Here is a 26187-nt window from a genome sequence, read left to right on the forward strand (position 1 = left end):
AGTGGCCACACATAAAACTCAATAAGTACAAATAATACGATATATTAGATTCTGTAATAATGGGGAATGGGGTTTCTGTATATAATTGATTAATTATAATAAATATTTTTTTTTTTTAAATGGCCTTCCATTATGTACATGTGGAAAATAATAAACAAGTCAAATATTACTCGCTTTGTTCGCATTTATTTCAAATGACAAGATGAATAAGCTGCATCACACGATGGAGTAAATACAATAGTAAACATAATAAGTAATCAGAATTGTAATCATTAACTGGGAGAAACTGAAGACGATACAAGATAGCTTGCCAGATGGAGAATCATGATGGTGGTGCACTTTCTTCCGATTTTATCCGGACTACAATCTGTTGACCATTATTGAATTTATTCTTTCCCAAGCGAAGCAGCCAGAGAAACTCCTGCACATCCACATTATTTCGAACCGCTGCCGTTCTCAATCAAAGCAGTCCGTTGCTCACGGTACTCGCAGTACCCGACTTCACTTGCAAACAGATTATGTCTCCGATGGAGATCACCTCCGGTATACGGTCGCATTTCGGTTTCCTCCTGACCAAACTAGCCACTAGTTATTGGATCCTCGGAAGCGTCAAACTCCTGCACATACATGTTGTCGTCATCGTCGTCGCCGTCGTTCTGGATTTTCGATCGATTCGGATCTGCTCGCATATGCCGGTGGCGTTTGATTTCGGGTTCTGCTGGAAAAGAAAAAGTAAGCCCTATGCAAATAAAAGTAGTACATATTGTAAAATTATGCATCTTACCTCAGAAAAATAAATTCTTCGCCAGATAAATACTAATGTTACTGCACTCGTTCCAATCTCCATCTTGGTTTTGTTCTTGGTTTTGTCTATTTTTTTACATATTTGCAAAGTTCAGAGGTAAAGTCGAAAATTTTCAATTCTATGTGTGAGATGTTATGGTTTGTAACCATAAGTCTCTACACATATTCTTGAAAAGTTATGCAAGTGTTTTAAATAACGATAGTTTATTAAGGGTATCTGTATAACTTTGTGAATTATAAAGCACTAATGAAAAGTATGGTTTATGGTTTCTTGGTGTTTTATGTGTCGCAACATATTTATATAGAAAAATATTACTTTTTTTGTAGTGTATTATTCATCTTACCCGCTAACACTAATTTTCCTTCCCGAGACATCTACGAAGGTAGTATTGGTTCCCTGCATCTTCACTAGTAAATGTTGAACTAAATTCCTTCCCTTCCTTCCGTGATTGTAATGACGTGGCCATGAATACAACTGCTACTGTATAGGAAAAGGTACTAATCCTTTGTACTAATTTTCGACAATATACAGTAGATTGCTCAATTGAGCATTGTATAGCCACCCACGATTTGTACAATCACATATGCTAAGCTTTGTTCTATGGCACTGGATCGTCTTGATCAACGAGTTGCCAATGTGATAGGAAACAAAGGACTATATTCTAATAGCTACTAATCGGAAGCAGAAAGTTGATTTTCCGGTCATTTCCAATTCTAGAATAGTCAAGCAGGGATGCCAGATACAATTTTCATAGTCAGTCTATATCAATCTCAGCAAAATGTCTGTTTTTGTCTGTATGGAGTTTAGATGGTACAAGAATTAGAAAATTATTCAAAAACCTTGCACTTTTCACAACGTAGAATATTGAGGTATCAATAATCAACAAAAATTGGTGTAAGACTAAGTACGAGATACTAAAGACAAGTAGGGCCATACTGTTGAGGTTGAAATACGTATTCTTGAAGTAATTGTAAAGTTACAACCAAGCGGTGGAATTAGATGGGATAATACTATCTCGTTTTATGAGAAGTTAAGGTATTCCACTAAAGCGCTCGGTTCGAAGGAGAGGCACAGAAGCAATAACACCGTTTAGAAACCCAAAGAACGGAACGGACATCTTTTGGGTTTATCTTTGAACCCTTGGTCTTTCGAACTTTTTTTGGGCTTCCAAACGGAACTCTTTTTGGCTTTTCATAGCAATACCTTTTGCGCTTCCGGACATAATCTTTTTGGTTTCCGAACAGAATCCCAAAAATATCCTTTGTACAGAAACAGCTTCCGACTTCGCTCGGAATTCCAAAATGATACTGTTCGGAAACCTTATATAATTTCGTACGAAATCCCATAAGGATTTTGTTTGAAAACCCAAAATTGTTCAATTGGAAAGCCCAACATGATTCTGTTTGGAAGCCCAAAGTTTTCGAAAACAACAGATGTCTAATTAATTGCATATTATTCGGCAACTCGGCCGTACGAAAACAATTTTTTTGTTAAATATCTTGGCTGTGCATATGCACAGCATATGTTTCGAAATGGACAAATTGATATGAAATTTGCGAAAAAGAATCCACGTGTCTTGGAGGGACTCGAACCCTCAACCTCCTACCTCCGAACCTCCGAACCTCCGAACCCTAACCTAGTAGGAGGTTGAGGGTTCGAGTCCCTCCAAGACACGTGGATTCTTTTTCGCAAATTTCATATCAATTTGTCCATTTCGAAACATATGCTGTGCATATGCACAGCCAAGATATTTAACAAAAAAACAGATGCCTGTAAAAGTCTGTAACATCAATAAAAAGTATGTACAAATACAGTAGGAGAACGGAACGAGCTTGGGATTGAACCCACCAAGCTCGTTTTGAACGTTGGATGTGAAGGAAAATGTTAAGTGGCTTATCTAAGATGAGCTAGAAAAGTCACTAAGGTGACGAAAACAATGCTGAACGTATTAAAAAAGACATTCAGTAACTAGTATACTAAAATCATCGTCTGCGGTATTTCTTACTAAGAATACTAGTATACTAAGCTCTGCTCCATATTATGAAAATTGCTGGCCTCGCTTAATTCCGGGAGTAAAATTTGCTAACACAGAATTTGATTATGAATTTCAAAGCATCGTATGATTCATTGAAACGAAATTTGTTTTGGAAAATGATGCTACATGGTTTTCCTGCGAATCTATTGCCAATATGAATCGTGAAACGCAATCAAGTAACACTGTCTGAAACTGTTGAAAAGAAAGTTAACAAATTTGATTCAAATTTAAATATGTATTATATGTATGTAATCCATAATCTCTAATCCCTAGAGTAAAACTATAGGGAAAAGCAGGTAGTGGAATTAATTATATTGTTACGTACTTGTCTTCTAGATTTCACAAGCGCTAAACTGAAATCATCATTTTATGAAGATATATTGTATCTTGCGATATCAACCTTTAATATTATTCCATCAAACAAATTGTACACGCACCGTATCACCACCTCTAAAAAAAGACAAAAGTCTAAGTAAATAATAGTCCCATTTTTATCAGTGGACCTGCCGTAATCATTGAATGAATGTTCGAGGCAGATATCGGCGGTATAATCCAAACGTTATTTACATCTTCCAACGTCTCGTAAAACCATATTAAAAAACTGTCTTATCGTACAAGTCACACGACCTTCCAGAAAATTAACCCGTCCAGACTCATTTCCATGCTTCCGTAGCAGACACGCGTGCCGGTCCGGTGTAATACGCGATAAACATCTCCCCGAGGAGTGATTTATGAGCAACCAACAGCTAAGTCACCTCAGCACTGGAAACTATGCTATGGTGGCTGACCGTTTCCACAATTTGGGGCTTCCTAACGCACACACCGCCGCCAATTGGCGCACCCCTCGGGCGGGGACTCAATTTAGAGCGCTGCTTTTGCTTACCCATCCATCGCATCGGTATGCCGCCCGCCAGCTACTACTAACCAGAGCTATGCTATGACGATTGAGAGCAATCAGCGAAGAAGGTCAATTATATTTCAGCGAGCTTTTCTAATGTGTCGGTATGCGAGCATCCTCTCCGTCGCATGATTTCAAGCGGACGTTTCCAATATAATAGGAATGGTACTGTGGTATGGTAGGATGGATGACAATGAAAATATTCTGATTACTATACCATCGCCGGTACGAAATGCAGGAAGGTGTCGGGTACATTTGAAGAATTTTGTATATGAGGGACACATTGAATAAAATATTTTAAGTTCCCGTAATTCGCAACAGAATCACGTAAGCCCAAACTTTTGACAGCGAGCGGGCTAGTCTGGTTCAAGATTCACTGAAGATTCGTATTAGTGAACCTATCAAAAAATATTTTTTCCGACCGGTTATGGGCTCACCAAAATGGACTTATCCAGCATGCTAGATTATGATAACGGGCAGCAGGGACTATGTCCAAGGGCTTGACGATCCCTCCCCAGGCCATCTGCGAGTTGTGGGGCTTGCCTAGGATGTGGTGGGGTTTGACAGTGGGCCCTGTTAAACCTCTATAAAAGCTGCATGTATCCGCAAGTAGGCCCCACCAAAGCGACCGTGTGCCGCTCAAAGCGCACAAGCCCAAGTCCTGGTGTTAGGTGGGACGCTAAACAGCCCTGACACGACGGCCCTCCGACGAGACAGGAGGTTTGCGCTGGCCCAATAAGCCGCCTAGAAAACCAATCATTACGAACAATATAAGAGATAATGCGACTCGATATAATCGGCAAAGACCTAGGCGACGAATACAGGATCACGATTGGAAGCTTGGAACATGGAATTGCAAGTCGCTAGGTTTCGCAGGTTGCGACAGGATGATCTACGATGAATTACATCCCCGCAACTTCGACGTCGTGGCGCTGCAGGAGATTTGCTGGACAGGACAGAAAGTGTGGAAAAGCGGGCATCGAGCGGCTACCTTCTACCAAAGCTGTGGCACCACCAACGAGCTGGGAACAGGCTTCATAGTGCTGGGTAAGATGCGCCAACGCGTGATTGGGTGGCAGCCAATCAACGCAAGGATGTGCAAGCTGAGGATTAAAGGCCGTTTCTTCAACTATAGCATCATCAACGTGCACTGCCCACACGAAGGGAGACCCGACGACGAGAAAGAAGCGTTCTACGCACAGCTGGAGCAGACATACGATGGATGCCCACTGCGGGACGTTAAAATCGTCATCGGTGACATGAACGCACAGGTAGGAAGGGAGGAAATGTATAGACCGGTCATCGGACCGGATAGTCTGCACACCGTATCGAATGACAACGGCCAACGATGCATAAACTTCGCAGCCTCCCGCGGAATGGTAGTCCGAAGCACCTTCTTTCCCCGCAAAAATATCCACAAGGCCACATGGAGATCACCTAACCAAGAAACGGAAAACCAAATCGACCACGTTCTAATCGACGGTAAATTCTTCTCCGACATCACGAACGTCCGCACTTACCGCAGTGCGAATATTGAATCCGACCACTACCTCGTTGCAGTATGCCTGCGCTCAAAACTCTCGACGGTGTACAACACGCGTCGAAGTCGGACGCCGCGGCTTAACATTGGGCGGCTACAAGATGGTAGACTAGATGGTAGACTAGCCCAAGAATACGCGCAGCAGCTGGAAGTGGCACTTCCAACGGAAGAGCAGCTAGGCGCAGCGTCTCTTGAAGATGGCTGGAGAGATATTCGATCCGCCATTGGTAGCACCGCAACCGCTGCACTTGGCACGGTGCCCCCGGATCAGAGAAACGACTGGTATGACGGCGAATGTGAGCAGTTAGTGGAAGAGAAGAATGCAGCATGGGCGAGATTGCTGCAACACCGCACGAGGGCGAACGAGGCACGATATAAACAGGCGCGGAACAGACAAAACTCGATTTTCCGGAGGAAAAAGCGCCAGCAGGAAGATCGAGACCGTGAAGAAACGGAGCAACTGTACCGCGCTAATAACACGCGAAAGTTCTATGAGAAGTTAAACCGTTCACGTAAGGGCCACGTGCCACAGCCTGATATGTGTAAGGACATAAACGGGAACCTTCTTACGAACGAGCGTGAGGTGATCCAAAGGTGGCGGCAGCACTACGAAGAACACCTGAATGGCGATGTGGCAGACGAAGATGGCGGTATGGTGATGGACCTGGGAGAACGCGCGCAGAACATAATTCTACCGGCTCCGGATCTCCAGGAAATCCAGGAGGAGATTGGCCGGCTGAAGAACTACAAAGCCCCTGGGGTTGACCAACTACCAGGAGAGCTATTTAAACACGGTGATGAGGCACTGGCTAGAGCGCTGCACTGGGTCATTACCAAGATTTGGGAGGAGGAAGTTTTGCCGCAGGAGTGGATGGAAGGTGTCGTGTGTCCCATCTACAAAAGGGCGATAAGCTGGATTGTAGCAACTACCGCGCAATCACATTGCTGAACGCCGCCTACAAGGTACTCTCCCAAATTTTATGCCGTCGACTAGCACCAACTGCAAGGGAGTTCGTGGGGCAGTACCAGGCGGGTTTTATGGGCGAACGCTCCACCACGGACCAGGTGTTCGCCATTCGCCAAGTACTGCAGAAATGCCGCGAATACAACGTGCCCACACATCATCTATTCATCGACTTCAAAGCCGCATATGATACAATCGATCGGGACCAGCTATGGCAGCTAATGCACGAACACGGTTTTCCGGATAAACTGACACGGTTGATCAAAGCGACGATGGATCGGGTGATGTGCGTAGTTCGAGTTTCAGGGGCATTCTCGAGTCCCTTCGAAACCCGCAGAGGGTTACGGCAAGGTGATGGTCTTTCGTGTTTGCTATTCAACATCGCTTTGGAAGGTGTAATACGAAGAGCAGGGATTAATACGAGTGGTACAATTTTCAATAAGTCCGTCCAGCTATTTGGTTTCGCCGACGACATAGATATTATGGCACGTAACTTTGAGAAGATGGAGGAAGCCTACATCAGACTAAAGAGGGAAGCTAAGCGGATCGGACTAGTCATCAACACGTCGAAGACGAAGTACATGATAGGAAGAGGTTCAAGAGAAGACAATGTGAGCCACCCACCGCGAGTTTGCATCGGTGGTGACGAAATCGAGGTGGTAGAAGAATTTGTGTACTTGGGCTCACTGGTGACTGCCGAAAATGACACCAGCAGAGAAATTCGGAGACGCATAGTGGCTGGAAATCGTACGTACTTTGGACTCCGCAAGACGCTCCGATCGAATAGAGTTCGCCGCCGTACCAAACTGACAATCTACAAAACGCTAATTAGACCGGTAGTCCTCTACGGACACGAGACCTGGACGATGCTCGTGGAGGACCAACGCGCACTTGGAGTTTTCGAAAGGAAAGTGCTGCGTACCATCTATGGTGGGGTGCAGATGGCGGACGGTACGTGGAGGAGGCGAATGAACCACGAATTGCATCAGCTGTTGGGAGAACCATCCATCGTTCACACCGCGAAAATCGGACGACTGCGATGGGCCGGGCACGTAGCCAGAATGTAGGACAGTAACCCGGTGAAAATGGTTCTCGACAACGATCCGACGGGCACAAGAAGGCGAGGTGCGCAGCGGGCAAGGTGGATCGATCAGGTGGAAGATGACTTGCGGACCCTCCGTAGACTGCGTGGTTGGCGACGTGTAGCCATGGACCGAGCCGAATGGAGAAGACTCTTATATACCGCACAGGCCACTTCGGCCTTAGTCTGATTAAATAATAGATTATGATAAAAAATAAATAGGGAAATGGACCAGATAACCTTCTCCACCCACCCTTCTCTGCAATTCTCTCCAAATATGGTTCAATTCAATATCATTAGATTGCGAATAGTTAGTTGAATTTCCATTTGTAAATTAAGGCTAATTCCACCAATTTATCCATTTTCTCATTTTTACACTATCAATAATATTTACCGTTAAACCATAGAGAGTAGGAGGTTGAGGGTTCGAGTCCCTCCAAGACACGTGGACAGACCAAGACACTTTTTCGCAAATTTCATATCAATTTGTCCATTTCGAAACATATGCTGTGCATATGCACAACCAAGATATTTAACGAAAAAAAAAACAATAAAAATTCATTTTTTCATAAAAATTTCCATATAAAAATAGATTACCTTTTGCTGCCTGAAATTCAGCCAGGACTCCTAAATTATCAAATTGGAATTTTTAAATATTTTTGAAATTGTAACTGCCTGAATCACTTATAGGAAATGAAAAAATGCAACAACTCTAAAATAGATTCTATGGAAACCTTCCCAGGCTACGGTGTGCTCGGGCGCTTGCCAAGGATGTGGCACGGTTTGTGTATGGGGACCTTTATGACAACCCAAGTAGCACACGCAACATCTTCCTAAAAGCACCTTATTTCTATTCAGTTTCATTAAAGGCATGGAATTGTGATCAATGTTTCATTAACATTGCAATGCAGTACGTGTTTGACATTTAGAAACAAACAACCATAGAATACTGCACTTCATGTTGCAAACACGAAACAAAATCATTAAGTAGCATATTTTTAACCATGTAACTTCAATGCGTCTTTCAAAATTAATTTGTTTGTTTAAATTGAGTTGCAGATAAGTTGAGTGTGTCTTCATGTTTAATTCAGCATCGTTCAACGTTTTGACAATTAACATTTTTTTTCTGTGATGGTGCAATCAAGTAACAAGAAACCCGAGTACAAAACTTCATAATCGTATGGTTTTTATGGTGAGTCAACATGCAATCCCTTCGAAGTGTTGAATGGTGCTGTTGTAGAGTGAAGGACTATCAATCACAAAATCCATAAATCGAATCCAGTTTTATCTTTTTATTATTTTTTCCGCTGTAGTATTTTGCCACATTATTGCAATTTTACTGCAATCGAAAGATGTTTCCGTAGGCTCCACCTTTTGCGCTTTTTAGATTGCAAGAGAGTTATATTTAACGCACATACGCAAAGATTGTTTCTTCCCGAATAGTTGCAGCACAGTGAAATGTTCAGTAGTGAAACAAGTTGTGCTGCTTGGGAAGAATGAGCATCGCTAAAACTTTCACAATGTGAAATATAGCTCTTCAGCTTCCATTGACAATTTGAAGGTAGATACCGGGGGGTCCCAACTTTTTTCCCCCTGAAACGGATCTTTTTAGTTGGAAAACCATCAATTATTCACCGCGTCCCATATTAAATGAGATTCCTGGATTTGTTTTACTTTCAATCATCATATATTGTTTATTGGAGCTCAAGCGTCAAAGAGATTAGCGAAGCCGAACTCGATAAATTTATGTTATCCTCTGAAAACAGCTAAGAAAGGCTTGAATGGAGATTATGCACTGCATCGTAATCTTATGCACATATACATTCAATTCTTTCCCAACACATGCCAAATTGAAACTTGTTATGTGAATGAATAAGTTTAACTGGTGTCACAAAATTATTCAAAACGATTTATCATGTTAAACAATAATTTACCATAGTAATACAATGACCTTCTACAAAGCAACACTATGCTGAAGGTGGCTGCAAATACAAGTAATTAGCTAGCGGGGCCCTCCTTAGCCGTGCGGTAAGACGCGTGGCTACAAAGCAAGACCATGTTGAGGGTGGCTGGGTTCGATTCTCGGTGCCGGTCTAGACAATTTTAGGATTGAAAATTGTCTCGACTTCCCTGGACATAAAAGTATCATCGAGCTAGTCTCATGATATACGAATGCAAAAATGGTTACCTGGCTTAGAAACCTCGCAGTTAATAATTGTGGAAGTGCTTAATGAACACTAAGCTGCGAGGCGACTCTGTCCCAGTGTGGGGATGTATTGCCAATAAGAAGAAGAAGAAGGTAGCGTATAAAAATTAGAATAAAATTTGCTGTATTTTTGATTAGACCAAAAAGGAAATTCATATTATTGCAAATGAGCCATATCTTTGAAACAGCAGCTTAGTTTTCACTCTATTTTTATAACAAATATTAACACGCCAGTTTTCTAGGATATTGCAATGCGTAAGTTTGGAGAAATATCCCTTAGAAATGATGATTTTCACCAGAAATTCATTACCAATTTGGAATTGAATTCACTTTTAATTTTTTGGTGGCATTTAATGGTAAATATTTTGCTGAGAATCAATAATAAACGAAATTTTCTGCTGAAGTTCAGTTTTGTAATTTACTGAGCTACAGCGGTGCCCAATTTTGCCGAGCTCGAAATAGAAAAAGTTAGTGTGTACTCCAAATGCATTTTTATCTAAACGTTTCATCATCTGGATAAATCTCTACGAATTTTGCTAATTTACATTTAAATCCAAAAAGTGTAATGAAATGAAAGTAAATTGATCAGGGAGAGATTGCTGTTAAAACATACAACCATTGCGAAGCGGTTTGCTAACCAAATGTTGAATTTAATAATTTCGGCTCTATTACCTATGCTTCTCTACATCTGAGCGTTTGAAATTAGGTTTAAAATAAGAGAATAAGAAGAATATTCATTTATTGCATTTGATTTATGAAGAATGGTTGATGAATGAATAAAAGACTCAGCTTGGGAGTAACTCGTGACTAGCGGCTGGTTTTAAATTAGAATGCAGGTTTCATAAGGAAAAGAAAAACCCAACTTAATTCACCGATTAGTGATACTGCCTTTCTCGCGTTTAGCTAAGACACCAACCTTATATGGGTATATATGGTTTGCTGTACCATTTTCTTTATAACTTTTAAACGCAACGGCAGATTGTTACCAAATTCAATAGTGATCACCTAGGCTTTGTCACCTGTCGAATGTTGCGAGAAAATCGGATAAGGATTACTTTATGAAAAGTTGTCTAATGTTTTTCTTAGCTTCTGTGCACACACATACACACACATACACACGGACACGAATAAAAATCTATATTGAAATTTAACCAATCCCCTTTTTTCTTTTGGAGTTTTCGAGAGGAAAATGTGCGTGGTTATCTACGGCCCGGGGAGCAGATAGGAGACGGTTCATGGAGAAGACGAATGAACCACGAGTTGCAGCAGCTTTTGAGAGAACCATCTATCGTTCACACCGCGAAGATCGAACAACAGCGGTGCGGGCACATAGCCAGAATGTTGCACAATAACCCAAGATGCGCAGCGTGCAAATTGGATCGATCAGGTGGAAGTCGATTTGCGGATCATCCGCAGACGACTAAAATAAAAATTCCCCCTAAAAATTAGAAATTTTCATAAAAAATAGGAAATTGCCCATTACACTGACAAAACTCCAATCATATCCATTATGTGTGGCACACATAAATTTTGACTATAGCATTTCCCACATAACGGCTATGTGAATTCGCATAGCATATATGTGGAAACACACATAACCGTTATTAACTAATAACCTTTATGTGGATTTTCCCATAGCGGGTGGTTATTAACGCACACATAAAATTTATTTGTAAATTTCTTTAGATTTTTGCCAATAAAAATGTGTGGATTTTTATTAGTGTAGGAAATCAGGTATGATCAACAAATAAATATAAAATTTCCACAAATAATGAAATTTTGCATTAACTATAAACAATTAGGAATTTTCCACAAAACAAAAACAAATTTGCGCTTTTAAAAGCAAAGATTGCAATTATATAAGAAGAATTTTTCATAAAGAAATCAAAATGTTCCACGGAAAATAATACAAAATTTAGCGCAATATAAATATTTGTGGAAAATTTTCAATTGTATACGGAAGTTTTGCACTATTTATGGAAATTTTATGTTTTTATTGCTCATACCCTGATTTTATTTATTGGTAATATCCTAATTTTTTAAGGAAAATTTCTAATTTTTCATGGAAATTTTATTTTGCTGCCTTCGCGACTGCGTGACTGGCGATATGCAGCCATGATTCGAGTTGAATGGAGAAGACTGTTATGTAGTGCACAGACCACTCTGGCCTTATTCTGAGTAAATGATAAGTATACAAAGTTAGTTTTTGTGACAAAGTCTACATGTCCCGAAGGTTTCATTGAAACCTGAGAGGGTGTTGCCAATATTTGTTCGACAAGCGAAATCTCTCAAAACTAACGAGGTTTGACACTCCTCAATACTGCCTACAAGGTACTCTCTAGAATGTATAGTAGATTGCGTCCGTTATCAAAAATTTTTGCTCGAATACCGAAGCAGTTTTCGATAAGGACGATTAACAACGTACCAGATGTTCACTCTGCCACAAATCAGTGATAAATTCCATCATCTATTTGTGGCTAGAACATAGCATTCCGGCAAAACTTATTAGTCGATTCGTGCGACGCTGAATGAGTCCAAATCGAACGTCAGGATATTTGATGAGATTCGATTCGTAGTTCGTGACGTTTGATAGACTGAAGCAAGGCGATGTACTTTCTAATCTGCTATTCAACGTAGTTTTGGAAAGTGCAATGCGAAGCATTTAGACCAAAAGATCATAGGTAGGTAGGTGAATCATAATAATAATAATACTAAAAGTATTTTACTTTTTGATAGAATATCTCGAATTACTCATACTAATTTCAAAACGTTTGACTAAGCAAGTTTGAATGACTTACAATATTGCCAGATATCTTCTTCCTCTTTTTATTGGCATTACAGTAGGGGATACTGGGACATTTCCGTCTCACTGCTTATTGTTCATTCAGCAAATCCACAATCATTAATCGCGAGGTTTCTAAGCCAAGATACCATTTCTGCATTCGCAACACGCAACTAAACACAAACACGCACCCAAAACATGAACACTCATCTAAACACAAAAATCTTAATTGATCCACCCAACGATGGTTGTGCCTTTCTCGTGCATTAGACATACTAAAAAAGTTGTGTAAGATTTTTTAGCGAGTTTTTTGTATGAAAATGGTATTTTGGGCATAACTTTCGATTTCACAGTCCGATCTGGCCAGTCGAATGCAACTTGTTGCATACATACACACGCAAACAAACATCATCTCAATTCGTCGAGCTGAGTCGATTGGTATATAACACAATGGGTCCCGGGCCTTCTATCACAAAATCGTCTTTGTAGTGAATATATAGCCTTTTCGTTGCACTTGGTGTACGAGAAAGGCAAAACGCACCAAAATACAAACACGCAACTAAACAAAAAGACGCACCCAAAAACATAAACACGCAACTAAACACAAACACGCACCCAAAAACATAAACACGCAACTAAACACAAGCACGCACCTAAACACAAACACGCAACCAAAACATGAACACGCAAATAAACACAAACGCGCACCTAAATACAAACACACACCAAAATACAAACACGCAACCAAACACAAACACGCAAACCAAACACCTAAATACAAACACGCACCTCAATAACACAAACATGCACCCAAAACACAAACATGTACATTGTACACGTATATTTCATGATCTTAAATTGACTTCGAAATTCGCATTTTCAATTATTGCTAACCTTACAGTATATAATTTTTGCCTTTCTCGTACAACAAAGTTGTACCGAAAGGCTATCATTTCACTCCGAAAACGAACTTTTGATAAGAGTTCCGGAGACCCATAGTGTAATATATGTGTTATATTTGTTCGACGATGTCTGTCTGTCCGTGTGTGCGTATGTGTGTGTGTGCACAAAATGCCATAAAAAAACATTACTCGGGTACTTATTCAAAAGGACGTATGTGATTTTGTAAACAAAGATTCAAACGTCGATTTGTCCAATCTGATGACACTCCCAAGCAAACCAACACCACCAGCAGGTAGCCGAAGGCTTCCCCTGCCTGTCTGTGGTGATGGTTTGCGTGGGAGTGCCATCAGATTGACTAATTTAGTCATTTTTTCACATAGAAACTCTTAACCAATTGCATCCGACAGAAACTAGAACGCCGTTGATCACTATTGAATTTCATAATAATTGCTAATCGCAAAAATTAGATAATATTAAAATAGTGATGAGACATAGTCACATAGAACAATAATTTGTTATAAAAAATGCCTTGCATCTATGAATATTTTTAAAGTTTATTCGTGGCTTGCTCCCAACAAGAGTTTCATCGTACTATGAAGATGCTCGAGTTGCCCGCATGGCCGAAAGTCAAAATTCGAACATAGGAAAATCGAGAAACTTTTGGCAGTGCCATCTGTCGTCTACTAGGGTAAATTTTCTAAACGGTGTAGATGTTTTGCCAAAAGATATTTTAGTTACTAGATAAAGATTGTCGCTGTCGTCGCTGTCCGGAACATCTTTTGCTGGCGAGGATAGGGAAGCTAAATGTCAAAGAAGGAAAATCCATACGATTTGACAGGTAAGGGAACCGAAGCGACACTCTTTATCTAGTAACTAAAATATCTTTTGTTTTGCCTTTCTTGTACATCAGCGGTTCTCAATCTTTTGACGTAAACTACGTCTAAGGGGAAGACTCAGATACAGGGTGTAAAACCGAAATTTCCAAATTCGAGACCGTCACGAAATTAGGATAGATTTCAAACGCTAATAGCGTCTTTATCTTTCGATGGATTTTCGCCATTTGCTTATCAATCGATTCAGAAACTCTCCAGCAATTTGCCAATTCTATTGATACTATTGAATATCAACGTTAAACTATTGAAAATCTCATTTCTTTCCAAACCGGGTGAAAAATTCAATTCCGTTCATAAATCCCCAACACGGACATCAGATTGCAGTAAGGTACGGGCCTTTTGATCCACTGCTTCGTTTTCCCTGTGTATATAAAGCCCCGTGTTTCGCGTGCGCGCGTCATTTTCATTCTGGATGTCACGGCGAGCGGACCAGGGCGTCCAGAAGCGGTCCCAGTGACAACGGCTGTCTCAGCGGATGAAATTTTTTCGGTCGGTGGTGGTGGCGGTCGTGGAAGCAGCAGTACATCATTTTCATCCGTGTCCCATCTTCGGCGGATCTGGCAATCGACGGCGTTCGTTGAGCCGAATCATCGGATGGCGGTTGCGCAGCCCAGTAGCTGCTAATAAGTGGCAATTAATCGGTTCTTTTCAGGACCATCATTATATTTGGGAGGAAGGCTTAGTTGTAATAATTTTCCTAAAGTGCAACCGTTAGGAACTGGAAAATTCTTCGGTGAAATTTTCTAGCGTAATTCGGAGTTATATGATTTTAGTGATTGAGAATGTTGATATTAGACGAACTTTCTTCATAGAACAAAGCATAATTGTTTGGCATCGGTAGCGGGATCATAGCATTAGTGCCGGTCCGAGCATAGGCTGTCATCGGAAGCAATTTATTCACTAATGTGGCGTTTGCAACGATTTGGATGTTGTCGGCACAACATGAAATTTTCCCGCGAGACTCTAATTTTTTTATTTTTCCTGTTGATGATTGAAAAAGAAATCGGTTCCGATATGAACTTTATTCAAAGCGCAACGCTAACGTCGGTAGTTGAATCCCAAGCAAGTATCGGAAGGAGACCATGCAAACAATTGATTTGCATTATGACTGAAGAAAATTGTATGGCGTCAGTATTGATGTTTGCTACAGATTTTTTCACGTAAACTTCGTCTAAGGGGAAGACTCAGATACAGGGTTTAAAACGAAAATTTCCAAATTCGAGACTGTCACAAAAATTAGGATAGATTTCAAACGCTAATAGCGTCTTTATCTTATTTTCGACATTTGCTTATCAATCGATTCGGAAACCCTTTAGCAATTTGCCAATTCTATTGATACTATTGATTATCATTATTGCTTAATTTTTTTTCTACAACAAATATGATTTTGAAAAAGTATCACCGGCGCGTGCTTACTCGCAATCTACATGCTGATACATTTACAGTTACATCAAACAACTGAAAACCGAAATACGCCACTCCAAAATTACAAGGTGACAATGTTAGAAAAATACAAAAGATAGGAAAAATAACACGGTGTGTAGTGCCTCCCCGAATCACCTTAAGGGAAGATCCTTTAATTAGTAACGCAAAAATTAGGCATTTTCAGCCCACCTCCCCCTATGTCACATTTTTTGTATGAAGTATCTAAATATTATGTATGGGTCGTCACACTTCGCCCAACCCCCCTCCCCCCTCTAAGCGTTACGTAATTTATGGACGCTCCCAAGAGCCACTTTCATTGATGGTAGCCGATCGTTAGTACTTCATATCAAATATCATATCTTATCATAGCATATCAAAGAATCACCTGTCATAAGACGAGTTTGAACAATCCCATTGAATTCCACCACTTAATATCAAAGAATATTGTGGCCAAATTTCATAAAATTTGGTCAACAAAAACCCCCCTGACAATAATAGAACAAAACCTGCCAAAGCCGTCATTCCCCCTATTTCAGACAAGAAAATTTAATCTGAGCGCTGCTAATGTTGATGACGACGATCGCGCGACCCACACCATCGCCGGGAATAAAATTTCCGGTAGGAGCTCCGCCGATGCCGAAGGTGGTACCACGGTCTGCTCTCCGCGACATCTCGAACGAAATGGCTCGCGCGCGCGGAAGAGCTGCTTTCTTGTAATCAATAAAGTTGAACCAGTAGCCACGCCCCTTTGGGGGGTGTGTGACGGTTACACAATATTTGCAGTGATACCGGAGAACAAAGAGGCGGGACTAATGAGCCATCTTTATTGATTATAAGAAAACTGCTCTCCCGTGCGCGCGTGGCATTTCAGCACCTAAAAACTCATGGATGAGTTGAATCATCGTATGTTTTCTGTATGAATGTAGAATCACGAGCGCGCGTCAAACGGAGAAGCTGCAAAAATGTTTTCGCATGGATGACTATCTACCAAAATTATAAGTCTTTCTCTGAATCGTGCTCTCGTGATTCTACTACCGACGGAAAACAATCTGCTGTCACCAAGCAATTTTAAGCAAAGTTTTACTTTGATCAAAATTCATCTCGCCTCAAGTTGTGACTTAAGAGCTACTTTCATTGATGGTAGCCAATCGTTAGTAGAGGAAATTACGGCTTTGGCAGGTTTTGTTCTATTATTCTCAGGGGGTTTTCTGTAACTAATTATGCTCAAATTTGCCCTAAACATTCTTTGCATATCAAAGAATATTGTGGCCAAATTTCATAAAATTGAAAACTGCTCTCCCGCGCGCGTGTGGCCCATTCCAGTTGGTATGGTTGCCAATTGGCTGATGGTAGCTGATGGTAGCCAATCATAAGTACTTCAGACAAGAAAATTTAATCTGAGCGCGAACGACCGCATGAACCACACCATCGATGAGAAAGAAATTTCCGGTAGCAGCTCCGCCGAAGCCGATGGTGGGACTACGATCTGCTTTTCGCGACATCTCGAACGAAATGGCTCACGCGCGCAGAAGAGCTGCTTTCTTGTAATCAATCAAGTTAAACCTGTAGTCACGCCCCTTTAGTAAGTGTGTGACGGGTACACAATATTTGCAGTCATTCCGGACAACAAAGAGGCGGGACTAATGGGCCATCTTTATTGATTATAAGAAAACTGCTTTCCCCCGCGCGCGTGGCATTTCATTTGAAATATCGCGGAGAGCGGTCCCAGCATCGGTAGAGATGTCGCAAATTAATCGATTACTTCGATTAATCAATTATTTGTTGTGATAATCGATTAATTTTTAAATCAATTACTTCCCAACGATGAATCGATTCAATAATCGACAAGGATCGATAATAATCGATTATTCGGGATTTTACGACAACTATTAGATTTCGATTACTTCAATTAATCGATTCATCGTTATGATAATCGATTAATTTTGATTCGATTACTACTCAACGATGAATCGATTCAATAATCGTCAAGAATCGAGAGTAATCGATTAGTTACTAATCGATTAATCGAGATTTTACGACATCTCTAAGCATCGGCGGAGTTGCTGAGCAAATTTTATTCCAAATACATATGGGATATTGGAAAAATCGGTTCTTCTCAGGGCTTCCATTCTATACAAAGGAAGATTGAGGCGAAGCGAACTTTTTTCAAAGTGCAAATTAACCGCTTGGAGACGCCATAAAGTTGCCTGGCGTCTGTAGCAGAATCACGAGCGCGCGTCGGCGGGAGATGCTACAAATATGTATTCGCATGGATGGCTTCAGTGGCAGTCAAGATTAATTCTTTCAAGATTCTTATTTGGTTTTGTTATTCCAGCCTATGGCGTGGGTCGTGTGGTCGTTAGTGATTCGAAATATGCATTATTGGGAATTAATCGATTCTTCTCATGGACACCATTTTAAACATAGGAAGATTGAGGCGAGACGAATTTGTTCAAAGTACGACGTCGTAGCAGAATTACGTTGCCGTTCGTAGCACAATAACGAGCGCGTATTGTAGAGAGCGGCTGCAAATATGTATTTTTGCACTGGCACTAGATTCTTCATTTCACCAAACTGTTTTACGTAGTTTACGTCGGGCGGTCGTGTCTTGTACACAACCCTTATGATTTTTTCTTTAGAGGTACCCCTTCGAACGTTTGCATTTATTGAGGTACCCCCTATTTTTTCGCTGTAAATAAAAATAAACGTAACTCTCAAAATATATGCAACACGGATCTGAATCTTCGAGCCACTTAAAGGAGTTCTTCGAGCTTTTTGAAACAAGGCTTCTGAACCTCTTGAAAGAATGTTTACAAGCCTCTTGAAGGGAGGCTTCCAAGTTCTTGAAAGGAGGCTTGCGAACCTCTTGAAAGTATGATTACAAGCCTCTTGAAAGGCGACTTCTTACCCTCTCTAACAAAGAATTCTAAGCCTTTTTAAGGGAGGCTTCCGTCTGAGCCTCTTGAAAGTAGGCTTCCTAACCTCTTGAAAGGAGGCCTCCGAGCCTCTTGAAAGGAGGCTTCCGAGCCTCTTGAAAGGAGGCTTCCGAGCCTCTTGAAAGGAGGCTTCCGAGCCTCTTGAAAGGAGGTCAGAACCCCTTTTGCTGTAACGCAAGTTCGTATCGGTTCGGCTCGAAGAGCAAAGCCGAGGTCTGGTTAATGAGAATAAATGATAAATCGGTCTCTTTTGATCGTAGACTGTAAACCTAATAGGACGTGTTCAGGAGTGAATTGTATAACCGAAAAATCCATAAAATTAAATATTAAAGTGGCGACGAGTAGAAAAGTTAATTTTACCGCGTTTTGGTTTAAAAAAAAAAAACGGTGATATTTTTTTAGACTAGGCTAAAAGCAATCTTAGCAGTGGCGATTGGAAGCGTGCTAATTGGATCGTCGCTGTGTGAGAGGTGCCATTTTGAAATTTTCAGTTTTGAACAGCGCACAGTGAGCTAAGAATTTTTGTTTGAGAAGCAGCTGTAGCGTGGATTGTGGAAAAAAGGAATAAAGCAGAGAAAAATTTACGAGAACCGCAAATTGGAAAAAAGTGTATTTGCGATATCCATTTTGGTTGTTCTTTCTATTTGGTGGACTTCAATACGCCATTTTGTAAGCGGGAAGAGATCATTTCGAGAATATCGTTTCTTTAGAAAACTATGACGACGGGTTTCAATTGGTGAATATAATAGCTCTCTTTTGTTTGCAGCCGGGTTACGGTGAGCATCTTTGTAAGGAAAGTGAGAAAAAGACGGAAAGTATCTATTACTTTGCGAAAAGCGTTAAAGAAATTGACCAGTTGGTTGAGTTAGTGTGCGAAGAGCAGTCTGGTTTCGTAAAAGTGTATAAAGGTTGCAGTAAGGGTGTATGCTATTGTTTAATACGTAACACGATCTCATGAGGTCTTTGTTGGTGGTTGAAGGAATCGGCGCTATGTAATAAAGTGGAAGTTGTGTGTGATGAAAGTTTAGAGAACAGAACAGAGCAAAACACATACCTAGATCACATTTCACATAACACTGTAACCGAGTGAAGCTGCATGTTATTAAGCAACGGCATACTGGCGAACGATATATGTGTGAGTGTTGACGACAATCGTGCAAAGATCAAGTGAGTGACTGATACACCGCAAGAAGCCCAGCGAACATCAATTTAAGGAGCACTCAGCGTTTGGAAAGCAACCACCGTTGAGCAGTCAGTGGACGTTTGACTGTATTGGTGCTGCAGCGGATTCCCAAACATTGGCAGCTGCATGTCATCGGGTCAAACTCGCTAAGAAGTCGTCGAATAGTAAGCAAATCATCACTCAAGTAAGTTTTTGTTATTGGTTTTGCTTCATTTATTTTTTCTAGCATTGGTTGCTGTGAACAGTGAACAATTTAGTCATGTCGTCTATAATAGGAACGGTAGACCATTACTTTCAGGTTCCAGCTTTGGGGACTATATGGAACGTATGGATATTTTATACTCTTTAAATAACATTCCGGATGGTAACAAAAAAAAATATTTATTACGTTGAGCGGTCCTGTTATATTTGATGAAATTAAGCTAATATTTCCGGGAGCGCCAATTGCATCTATTGATTACGATCAAATGATTCAGAAGCTAAAAGAACGATTGGACAAGGTAAAGCCGAATATGTTGTGTAGGCATAAGTTTAATGCGCGCCTTCAAGGTGTTGACGAACCTGCTGAAAACTACGTATTGGCTTTAAAACTATTGGCTAGTCAATGTGGTTTTGGTGCACATAAGGATGAGGCAATAAAAGACAGGATAGTGTTTGGTTTGCGCGATGAAGAATTAAAACACAAATTGCTAATGAAGGATAACATGACACTTGAGGAAGTTGAGGAGCTAGTAGTACGCACTGAGCTGGCAAAATTCCGTGCAAGAGAATGCAAAGAAAGAGATGACATGATAAGGAGTGTGAACTCAGTGAAATACAGATTGGGAAGTAGAGAAGAGCATGGAGATATGTATAGAGATAATGGTAGGGCATCGCACGCGTATGGCAACCAATACCGTAGCCGCAGTAGAAGTATGAGTAGGGAACGAGGTAGAGCAAACAATCACAATGATCGTAGAGTTTATCATGACATCGAGTCCCGTGGTTTACAAGAGCGTCGTAGATACAGTAATGACAATCCGCATGCTAACGTGATATGCAACTATTGTAAGAAACGGGGTCATGTGAAACGAAATTGTTTTAAGCTGAAGAACCGGAAAGCTGTTAATTTCATGGGAGAACAACAGGTTGATAGTTACGATTTTAAAAGGTTGAGCATCAGAGATTCTGAAGATGATGATATTGAGTACCCATGTATGATGATTTCAACCAAAGCTATGATCAGCGAACCGTGTCTAGTGCAAGCGTATATCGGAAAAGTAATTTTGAGTATGGAGATTGATTGCGGAGCGGCAGTGTCGGTCATTAGTTTGGGAACATACAAAACGTATTTCAAACACATTCAAGTACACCGTTGTAACAATCGTCTAGTAGTGGTGAGTGGCGAGCAGTTAAACATATATGGGAAGATAGAGGTCGACGTGATGATAAACAACACCAAACAACAGGTTTCCTTAGTAATCCTAGACAGCGGCATCTGGTTTGTACCATTGATCGGTAGAAATTGGTTGGATATTTTTTATCCAAACTGGAGGAATAGTTTTGAAGCCAATTTGCACGTAAACAAATTACATACCAATCAGCTAACCGAATCGGGTAATATTGAATCTTTTCTAAAACAACGGTTTCCAAAAATTTTTGACGGCGATTTTTCGCATCCAATAATAGGATTTGAAGCAGATCTTGTGCTTAAAGAGGAGAGGCCCGTGTTTCGCAGAGCATACGAAGTACCGTTCAAACTGAAGGACAAGGTTCTTGAGCATTTGGACTCCTTGGAGAAACAAAACGTTATAACTCCCATAAAGGCATACACTCAAAGCGCATCGGAATCAGCTGAGAATTGTTCCTGCTCAGCCGACGTGCACCACGATACGTATTCCAATACAGAGGATGAAACGACCAAGAAGTGTGAGTGATTCCGAAGAGGAATTTTACGGTTTCCCAGACGTTCCGGCCGTACCAACAGATTCGGAAGGCGTTAGTAGGCGTTTGAAGCACATTCGACGCAGTCCGATAATAACACGTAGCTCGACGAGAACAAAAAGAAACTATCACTCAACAGCATCAAATCAGGAAACATCCCAGCAGCGGTGATATACATTATGTATTACTGAGTCCTGGAAAACGAACGAGGAGAAAAAGTGAAGTGATTGAGAAATTTTGAATTCATGTGTAGTTAGTAAGAAAAATCCAGATTGGACTATATTGCTAGAAATTTAAGAAAAAAAGATACGGTAAGAATTGTCCAGTGCTCTGAAAGTTTTTTCAATATCTCATTTATAGAATGAATTCGAATATGTTTTATGGTTTGGTTTATTACTCAAACGTTCGGATCATCAATCAAAATTATGTAAAAATGTATGTGTATATATTGTGGATACTTTAGGGGGAAGAATTGTAATATTCGACAAAAAGGTCAGAACCCCTTTTGCTGTAACGCAAGTTCGTATCGGTTCGGCTTGAAGAGCAAAGCTGAGGTCTGGTTAATGAGAATAAATGATAAATCGGTCTCTTTTGATCGTAGACTGTAAACCTAATAGGACGTGTTCAGGAGTGAATTGTATAACCGAAAATCCATAAAATTAAATATTAAAGAAAGGAGGCTTCCGAGCCTCTTGAAAGGAGGCTTCCGAGCCTCTTGAAAGGAGGCTTCCGAGCCTCTTGAAAGGAGGCTTCCGAGCCTCTTGAAAGGAGGCTTCCGAGCCTCTTGAAAGGAGGCTTCCCAGCCTCTTGAAAAGAGGCTTCCGAGCCTCTTGAAAGGAGGCTTCCGAGCCTCTTGAAAGGAGGCTTCCGAGCCTCTTGAAAGGAGGCTTCCGAGCCTCTAGAAAGGAGGCTTCCGAGCCTCTTGAAAGAAGGCTTCCGAGCCTCTTGAAAGGAGGCTTCCGAGCCTCTTGAAAGGAGGCTTCCGAGCCTCTTGAAAGGAGACCATGCCTTTTGAAAGGAGGTCTCCGAGCATCTTAGGAAACTTCTACACCTCTTGAAAGAAGACTTCTGTGCCGTTTGAAGGGAGTCTTTCGAGCCTTTTTAAAGGAGGCTTCCTTCTGAGAGCAGACTTCCGAGCCTCTTCAAAGGAGACTTCCAAGCCTCATGGAAGGAGGCCTCCAAGCCTCTTAAACGGAGGTTTCCATACCTCTTGCAATGAAGCCTCTGATCTTTCCAGAAAAAGGCCTTCATGTCTTTCAAATCAAATGGTGGTTTTAGCCTTCAGATTTAATTTTGATTTTATTTCAGAAATATATTCCTTTAAACGACGTTTTGACCTTTGTCCCACAGCCCTTCATACACTGTGCTTGGGATAAGCAGGATTCAAAATCTGATTTACTGATCGCCATGCATATTATGTACAATACAAAGTCTTAGAATAAAAAAATATCAGAACTTTATCAAAAAGTTTTTTATTGAAATTTGTATTCATCCGCCATTACGCATGTACGGGTGTTCAATAAGTTCGAATACAAATGTTTGATCATTGTGTTTGTAAGCCCAATGTACATATTCTGTATAAGTATTGGTGTCAGCGTTAGCGGTATTGTTGACATTCTGTCACTTGTTGTTTGTTTATTACGCGCGGTGAAAATGGATTGGGGCATTGTAAATAGATTTTTTTGAAGGTCAAAATCATTGCGGTGTACTACAAAACTGAGATTTTGGGGAAGATTGATACACCCAGTGGCCCGGTGATAAGACGGAGATCAGCCCTACGTGTTCCAATAGGACGATAACCCTTTATACACGGAAAATGCGATTTAAGCCTTATATGGGGACAATTTCATCGACTTTTTGGACAAAACTTTGCGACCTCCCAGCTTCCTGGATTTGAACCCTCTTAACTTTCTTGTTTTGGTCCTTTATTATGTTAAAGCTGTACGAACAAGGTCAGTAACTTGGACAACAGTAACAGTTCAAGACGTTATTCTCAAAATCTGGAACGAAATGCCCATGCAGACCGTGCGTGCCGCTCGCGATCGGTTTCAGAAACGTTTGAAGTTCGTGAAGAAGTACAAAATAGAGGTCATTCCAGAAGAAATGTTACAAACGTTCCTTATAAACAATACTTTCAATGAAATGTAACCGGGAAAAGAAATAATTTAATTACAATTTTTAAACATTTTTGCCTTTCTCGTACAACTAAGTTGTACCGAAAGGCTATCATTTCACTCCAAATTCGAACTTTTGATAAAAGTCCCGGAGACCCATAGTGTTATATACCATTCGACTCAGCTCGATGAGCTGAACAAATGTCTGTCTGTCCGTGTGTGCGTGTGTGTGTGTGTATGTGTGTGTGTGTGTGTGCACAAAATGCCATAAAAAACATTAGCCAAATTTTCACATAGAAACTCTTAACCGATTTTCTTGCAACAAGTTGCATCCGACAGAGACTAAAACGCCGTTGATCACTATTGAATTTCATAATAATTGCAAATTGCAAAAAATAGATAATATTAAAATAGTGATGAGACATAGTCACATAGAACAATAATGTGTTATGAAAAATGCCTTGCATCTATGAATATTTTATCCGTGGCTTCCCATTAAGAGTTTCATCGCACTATAAAGATGCTCGTGTTGCACGCATTTAGGCGTAAGTATGCTCTTCGTTCAGTTTCATAGTACTATGAAATTGTCCGAAAGTCAAAATTCGACCATAGGAAATTCGAGAAACTTTTGGCAGCGCCATCTGTCGTCTACTAGTGTAAATTTTCTATCATAACATTAGACGGTGTAACTGTTTTGCCTTTCTTGTACATCATCGAGGTGTAAGCGTAAAGGCTACATTTATTACCTTTTTGCGCGAGAAAGGCACCATCACCGTTAGGTGGATTAATCTAGGTTTTTTTTCAATACACCTATTTCCTCACTTACTCGCCAAAAAAAAAATCAAATGAGTAGTTTTACTCACTCAGGCGTGAGATTTCTCACGCATGCTCACTCATTTCCCAACAACCTATCTTCTAAAAAGGGTCTCAACTGTTCTGTACTCGATAGATCTCAGCATCATCTGCAGCACCTGATGGCGAATCTTGCTTAGGCGTACCTTCTTAACTAAACAGGCCATTTTTAGATTTCAAAGAGATTGTGATCTGAAATTTTTGGGAATTTCCTAAAATTCGCATAGACTTCACAAAAGTTCCTAAAATTATAAAAGCAGTCTTTAGGAGTCTACGAAATTATTTTAGATTATTGTAGAAGCAGTAAGCATTGCTGGGACAAACTCGGTGGTCTAGTGGCTACCGCTTTTGCCTTAATAACAGGAGTTCGTGGGTTAAATTCCAGGTTCGTCCCTTTCCTATTATGTATTTCAAATAATTCTTTCTGTGTTTCAAGTTCTACCAAAACGATTCCTACTGCTATAACCTCCCACACTAACAATTCCAAAACCTCCCTTGACATCTAAGAGAGGTCATAGAGTTCACTGAATCTTTCTTAAGTAGGTGTCCTACTAACCATCCTTCCCCTTTCTCAGCATTCGCAAGGACTTGGCCAGGACAGATCTCGACTACTGGAGAGTGCACTGCTTCCATCTAAGAGATAGTGATTAGTCCCAAATTAATGTCTGTGGTTACGGATCAAAGTAATGCTACTCTCACACAATAGTTCAGGCTTGTATCACCAGACGAATTTATGCGAATGCTCAATGCTAATGCTAATTGTAAAAGCACTAAGAATTGCTGATAAAATTTAGAAAAAAAAAAATTCAAAGCTCGTACGACTTTCTGTAAATTTGAACAAACACTCAAAAATAAACAGGAATTTGAAAAAGCGGTATAATTTTAGTGAATAATGATAGAAAATTTAGCATTTCTATAAATCATTCTCAAAATCCAAAAAGGCTAAATGTTGGTGAAAATTTATACGATTTCCTGTCAAAAGCGGGACTACTCAAAATTATGAGTAATCCTGTTGCTGACGGAAATTGTGTAAATTTTTCGTGGAGAGATACAATTTTACTCAGTCTTTGAGTAGATGAAAGTTAGTGTGTTGTACAAAGAATACATAAAAGTTAGTTCTGAGTTCTGAGTTCGGCCCTATGCGGCCGGTGCTGAGAATTTAGTTTCATCAGTACCCGCTAAGCTGCGGAGGACGACGGAGTTCCTTCGTAGCTTAGCAGGGAAAGCACCTGTCTAGCGTACTGGTTTCGTGGGATCAAACCCCACCGAAGGAAGAGGTTACCCTCCTATACATTTTTCGAACTCAATCTGGTCGGGGTTCAGCCAAATCACACCAAGCGCCAATTATCCATTTTTTTTGCCCAAACTTTCGTTTAGCAGATTTAATTGATCGCAAATCGCATCGGATATCCCTCAACGCCATTACTGAGGATATCATACTGCAAATGCACGCTTGAATTGATATGAAACGATTTCCGTTGTCCTTGTACGAACAAAATACAGTAATATCCCGATTTTATCACCCCCTGGTGAATTTTAGGGTTATAAAACAGGGTATGTGACAAAATTGGATAAAAAAATATTTCCAATTTTTTAATTCATTCCACAAATATGAATCAGTTTATGCCTTGGAAAGGCCAAATACGT

At 40.5% G+C, this 26187-nt stretch overlaps 2 protein-coding genes across 3 annotated transcripts in view; one reads left to right on the forward strand and one right to left on the reverse strand.

The window, feature by feature from the left end:
* The window catches only part of LOC134218178 (ubiquitin carboxyl-terminal hydrolase 31), a 58432-nt gene that overhangs the window by 30008 nt on the left and 2237 nt on the right, over nt 1-26187 (reverse strand). The window lies entirely within an intron of this gene.
* On the forward strand, nt 20905-22171 carry LOC134214124 (uncharacterized). The gene is made up of 2 exons (XM_062693549.1): nt 20905-21247; nt 21320-22171. Exons 1-2 carry the CDS (start codon nt 20923-20925, stop codon nt 21565-21567), a joined length of 573 nt encoding a protein of 190 aa, XP_062549533.1. The 5' UTR covers nt 20905-20922; the 3' UTR covers nt 21568-22171.

The sequence above is a fragment of the Armigeres subalbatus genome, chromosome 2 (assembly GCF_024139115.2).
Source record: "Armigeres subalbatus isolate Guangzhou_Male chromosome 2, GZ_Asu_2, whole genome shotgun sequence".
In the NCBI taxonomy this organism is placed as follows: Eukaryota; Metazoa; Arthropoda; class Insecta; order Diptera; family Culicidae; genus Armigeres; species Armigeres subalbatus.